At 39.3% G+C, this 6,172-nt stretch overlaps 1 protein-coding gene across 1 annotated transcript; it reads right to left on the bottom strand.

Annotated features, from left to right (window-relative positions):
* Positions 1-3,838: 3,838 nt before the first annotated feature.
* LOC121416451 lies at positions 3,839-5,655 on the bottom strand. Its single transcript, XM_041609946.1, has 2 exons — positions 4,859-5,655; positions 3,839-4,465 (listed from the first exon to the last, which is right to left on the bottom strand). Exons 1-2 carry the CDS (start codon positions 5,016-5,018, stop codon positions 4,005-4,007), a joined length of 621 nt encoding a protein of 206 aa, XP_041465880.1. The 5' UTR covers positions 5,019-5,655; the 3' UTR covers positions 3,839-4,004.
* Between the last annotated feature and the right edge of the window lie 517 nt (positions 5,656-6,172).

Below are 6,172 nucleotides of genomic sequence, written 5' to 3'. Positions count from 1 at the left end.
AAACAAAACAGGTCGGCGAAGGAAAACCCTTTATTCAGGGACCGCGGAAGCGGGGGAGGGGGAAGCCCCCTCCACTTTTTTTTCAAAAATCGTGCACAAAAAAACGTAAAAATGACCATATGATTGTGATTTTTGCATGGTCAGCTCTCCCCCCCCCCCTTGAAAGGAGTTCCGCGGCCTCTGTTATTGTTGCAGACTCGAGTCTATGGTTACGAGAATTCAATGTTATCTCAAACTTTTCTCATTCGTCTCATTCGTTGCATCATATCGTATGGGCGGCAGAATAATGTTTGATGGGATGGGGCGTGTTACAACCGATAATGTCGCACCAACGCATAATGTCGCAGCAACGCATAATTATCCAGGGGGTGATTGTCTGGGGGTAATTGTCCTCGGGGGTAATTGTCCTCAGGGGGTAATTGTCCGGGGTGGGAATTGTCCTCGGAGGCTAAATGTCAAGAGGTGGTTGTCCGGAAGGTGATTTTCTGGGGGGTAATTGTCCTAGAACCGGTGATTGGACCTATTGGTGATTGGACCCATGGCAACGATACCAAATGATTGTTAGCCGAAATGGGTTTAGACAAAGTGATAGCGAACCAACTGAAGTTAGACCAAATGGAACATGGACGAAAATGAGAGTACACCAAGTGGTTATTAGACCAATTGGCTATTAGACCAAAAGGTAATAGACGTAATGATATTGGACAAAATGGATATTGGACCAACTGAAAAAAATACAATTAGACTTAATGATAATAAACACAACGGCTATTAGACCAAATGGCTATTAGACGAGATGGTAATTAGACGAAATGGCTATTGGACTATGTTGATAGTTGACTAACTAATGGTAGACGAAATATCAGACCATGCGATAGTGGGGAAAAGGCAGTAGACGAAATGGCAATAAAGCGACAAATATCCATACAAAGAGTAATCCTGATTTCAAAATAATTTCATTCTCTTTTTCGTGTCTCAAAATACTAAGTAAAAGCATGTTTTATATCTTATCTGTAGCTCGAGTCCTGAAGAAAATACCGCTGTGACATTATGCGTTGCGACATGTGACATTATCTGTTGACGATTTGCTGCGACATGTGACATTATTATGCGTTGACTGCGACATTATGGGTCGGACGCTCTTGGCATAATGTCGCAGATTGCGACATTATGCGTTGCTGCGACATTATGCGTTGGTGCGACATTATCGGTTGTAACAGGGCGCAGCAGAAAAGGGTTACATTACTATTTACAATTGAAGGGGAGTAACTCATTTTCTTGGTTTCCTTTAAGGGACGAGAGCAAAAATATCACAGCATTCCCCCTGCAGGCTTCCCCTAGAGCACGCCCCAATTAAGGACCCCATGCCCCTGCAGGTGGTCATCAATTGGTCTTAAAAATAATCTGCCATGCCCCCTGCGTGCTGCCGCTATTAATCTCCATGAATTAATCCACCATTCCCCTGCAGCCTACCACCGGCCGCTCTAAAAATAATCTGCCATGCCCCCTGCGTGCTGCCACGCAAAATCTTTCCAAATTAATCCTCCATTCCACCTGCAGCCTACTGCCGATTGCTCTTGAAAATAATCCACCATGCCCCCTGCGTCCTGCCGTATAAGTCTAAAACAATAGATCTGCCATTCCACCTGCAAGCAAACGGCATACCTTGGGCCCAATTTCAAAACACTGTCATAAAGTCTATTTAATATTCGTGATTAAATCGGAGATTGACGGAACAAGTCATCATCTGATTTTTAGTCATTCAATTAATTATTCATAACTCCCTTTTCACGGAATCGAATGCTCTAGTCTTCATTGTTTAAGTATGTGTGATGCATATTTTACCTATATTTGTTTTGTTTGATGTATTTCCCAATTCATAACAATAATACTGAAATTGAAGTATTGTTATAACTCTGGATTTTAAAGGTTGTGCTATTTCGTAATTAAGGCTACGTCTCGTCCGCTCTTTCTGTCGACAGTATCGATATAAATGTAGAGGTGCCGTGGCGAAGTGGTGTAAGGCGCCTGGCTATACATAGAAAGTCCGGGGTTCGATCCCCGGCAGCTGCACCTGTAATGCCCGTGAGCAAAGCATTTGATCAACAATGCTCTTTTATCTTGCTTTCAAATAAATGGTAATGATATATGCATTATTGGTAACTAGGTGTGCACTTGTTTAAAAAAAATAATTCAACTTTGGAAGTTTTCCAATGCTTCCCGGGGAGTGGAGAGGGTGCATTCATTTTATGCGGGCATGCAACAATCCAATGACCGGGGTAATGATATATTTATAAAGCGCTTAGAGACGTCGTATCGATGTATGCGCTATATAAATGCGGATTATTATTATAATTCATGGTTCATTTTTTTAGATCGATTTCCGTTATTTTCCTTAAATTTTCCATTATTTCCACTATATAAAAAAATCACAATTTTCCTCAAAAGTGCTTGAAATATAAAGTTTTAGAGTTTCAATTGAAAATTTTCAGGTCAGAATATCCAATAATTTAAGATCCCGCTTTATTGATTAATGATAAAACTGTATAAAGAATGCACAGATTGTATTGCCCGTATTCTGAAGTCAGGTTTTACTTAAACCAAGGTCTAACTCCGTTCTGTTGCATACTTGCTACGTTTACTATCTTGTTTTCATTTGGCTTTTAATAATGAAAAAAAAAATACTCCAGTTATCGTTCCAAACAAGTTTGATGTCGTGGGAATGAATAAAGTGGATGTATATTGGTGTGGATTTTTTGCCCTGGCGCTCCATAGTTAAACCGCAACTGTAAACCAGGTTCTAACTTAAACTTGAATTCAGAATACGGGCCTACCCCCCCCCGGCGGAGTTCACCGGGGGAAAACAATTAGAAAAAGAAAAAAATGAGGGAGAAAGAAACAAAAGGGGGGAAAAGGCAAAGGGAAGGGGAAAACACTGATTTTGTTATCATTTGTTCTTATTTATTTATCCCCCGCTTTATATCGTCATTTTTTTTATTTTTTAGTTTTCTATTTACTGTTTTTCTGTCATTTTTTTTCACCGAGAAAATGAAAAAAAAAACGGGAAAAGGAAAAAGCTGGGGGGGGGGGGGAGAATGAAAGAAAAGGGAAAGGCGGAGGAAAGTAAGCTTGCGGAGTTCATCAGGAAGATAATTTTTTTAAACGGGGGAATAAATAGGGGGAGAAAAAAGGAAAAAAAAAAGAAAGGGTGAAGGAAAGGGAAAGAAGAAAAAGATATTTTTTATGTTTTCTTATTTTGTTTATTAACCTCTTTATATCGTCTTTTTTCAGTTCTCTATTCACTTTTTTTCTCTCATTTTTTTTCCCCGAGGAAATAAAAAAAAACGGGAAAAGGAAAGCTGGGGGGGGGGGAGAAAGAAAGAAAGGAAAAAGAAAGAGGAAAGGCGGAGGAAAGAAAACTTGCGGAGTTCACCAGGAATATATTTTTTTTAAACGGGGGAAAAAACTAGGGGGAGAAAGAAAGGGGAAAAGAGAAAGGGTGAAGGTAAGGGAAAAAAGAGAAAGGGTGAAGGAAAGTGTATTTTATTTCATTTGTGCTTATTTTGTTTATTTTGCCGCTTTCCATATTTTATGTTAATTTCTAAGTTTACCTTTGACCTTTTCACACTTTTATACTTTACTATTTTTACACTTTATAGTTTACTCTTTTGAACTTTTCACACTTTCTAGTTTACTCTTTTTAACTTTTCACACTTTATAGTTAACTCTTTTCAACTTTTCACACTTTCTAGTTTAGTCTTTTCACACATTTATAATGAATTCTCAACACTGCACCTTGCAAACTTTTTGCAACAAAAAAAGCAACCAGGCTGTGAAATTCCATATGAACGCATTTTAATAACAAAATTCATATGAACATATTTACATATATACACATTGACATAATGAAATGATATTCAGTCATAAATATTTACAAAGTGTCCATATCACTTGTTCTTGACCAGCGGTACATCATTTCACAATTAAAGTCCATCCATATCTTACTATCGGAGCAAACAGGCACTCTTCCTGCATTTGTTGTTTACTGCATCTCTGAGCTGCTTCCTCTGCTGGTCGTTGGTGAGGCTCCCAGGGAACTGGATGACTGCCTGGGCGAGGATGGCTTGGAATCTACTGTCTTCCCGGAGTCCGCGCTTGGTTGTCCTCTCCTTTCCATTGAAGACGTCGCCTCCGTTGAAGTTGCTTGCTGCCAGCTCCTCCCTCGTAAACTGGGTCGACACAAGGCGTAGTACTAGGTCCTTGGCATCCGAGGATGACTCCCAGGCTCGCAGATACACCTCACGGCCGATGGTCACACTAGCATCTGAAGACCCAATCAGGACCTGGTCGTCGGCGAGGGTTGTGTACTTCGGAGAAGCCTTTTCCTGGCGTTGTCCCTTCAACTCACGCAGCGTCGCCCTCAGCTCGGCGTTGACCGTAGTGCGAGTCTTCAAGGCCGGTTTCTCTGTAAAAGGAAAAGACGAGAGAAAAAACATCATAAGTAAATGTGATTCAAGAACAACATAATAGGTAATGGGGAGGGGTAAATGGGGAGGGGTAATGGGGAGGGGTAAATAGCAGCAACATATCAATCGTCAGAATATAAAGATTAACATAAAGCGCAGTGGTACTGCGATATTTTCAGAATGTTTCCAATGTATAAAAGACAAGGATACTTTCCCCAGTTTGAACAGGAATTTAAGTCGTCGTAAAATAAATCAATAATTGCAATGTTTTAATAGTATTTTGCTTGTTTTCCTGTTGAGCTGTATAAACAATGCATCATATTAAGCAAAGCAAATATTACATTATTGCTATATTTTTGCAGTTTGGTAAAATAATAACAAGGTATACTCACTTATTTCAACAACACGATCTTTGCTGGAGCATCTGCGCTGTCCTATTTCAACCTCCATCCCAACGGATAGCTCCCCTTGGTGTTTGATGCAGTAACGGGGTAGATCTTCCACCATGCCACAAAACTTGCCGGTAAGCCGCTCGACCTTGACGATGAACATCTTGAGGACTAGTAACGATGTGAAATTGCGAGGAGTAAATGTTGTTCGGCTATTGAGAAAATCTGAAATGTTTGATAGCTTCTCAAACTGAGCGTCTTTTATCTAGCTACCACTCCCATGCTTGTGCAGACGGGTGACGGCGCACGCGCTTTCCCATTGGTAGATTCTTAATTGGTCTCTTACGTAATCTATTCATTGAAAATTTACGCTCTTCCCATTGGACGGTGCTTAATTGCATCCGGGTTGACCAAACTTCTTTGCGTTCGTGGCTTCTTCAACAAGGGAAGGGGGGGGGGGTGATGACAGAAAATCATAATTTGAAAAAGGAAAATAAAACTTGAAGAGGGAGAAAGAATTAGAAACGTAGTGGGGGAGAAGAAATTATTTGATATTATATCAAATGATGTTATATTATCTTATATACATATTATGTTATATTACTTTAGGAGTTTTTCAAGACATTATTAAACGTTGGGGCTTAGGGCAACCGTCTGTTCACTGAGATATACATGTATACCCTTACTAACATTGATTGCCGATTGGTGAGAGAATCTGCTCTCTGTAAGTTCCTTAAAGGACAAGTCCACCCCAATAGAAAATTAATTTAAATAAAAAGAGAGAAAAAAAACGAAAAACATAACACTGGAAATTTAATGGAAATCGGATGTAAAATACAAAAGATATGACATTGTAAAGTTTTCCTTTAATTACACAAAACAGTTATATTTCATTCACAACCGGTCTGTATATGCAAATGACGGAATTGATGACATCACTCACCTACTATTTCTTTTGCATTTTATTAAATGAAATTTTTCAATTTTCTCCACATTGTCCAGTGAAACAAGGATTAATTCCTCCCTGAGCATCTGGAATTACCATTGTTTATTTAGTCAAATCGTCCCTTATTGTCAAAAAAAAAATCTATCGCCCGCGCTTCGCGCCAGCATCATTTTTGGTTAATGAAATGGTTAATTCGAAAATAAGAAAAAAAAATAGAATGCCCCCTTGTCTGAATCTCTCGAATTTTCAACTAGTGATTCGCGCTCGCAATATTTGGTCGTAATTGAAACAAACATGTTTCAGAGTTCCAGTTCTCAGGTCTGAATTACATATAGGCCTACTTTTCAGCTCACGCTAGCAGAATTTGATTA

Source organism: Lytechinus variegatus, chromosome 6 (assembly GCF_018143015.1).
Source record: "Lytechinus variegatus isolate NC3 chromosome 6, Lvar_3.0, whole genome shotgun sequence".
Lineage (NCBI taxonomy): Eukaryota > Metazoa > Echinodermata > Echinoidea > Temnopleuroida > Toxopneustidae > Lytechinus > Lytechinus variegatus.
Note: the sequence above shows the minus strand (reverse complement) of the source record. Positions and strands in the feature narration are given on the sequence as shown.

What these genes read in the sequence shown, in the direction of transcription:
- LOC121416451 (XM_041609946.1), bottom strand. Translation starts at nt 5,018, where the DNA reads ATGTTCATCGTCAAGGTCGAGCGGCTTACCGGCAAGTTTTGTGGCATG. An exon ending in AGATCGTGTTGTTGAAATAA is followed by an intron (nt 4,466 to 4,858) that starts GTGAGTATACCT and finishes TTCCTTTTACAG; the next exon opens with AGAAACCGGCCTTGAAGACT.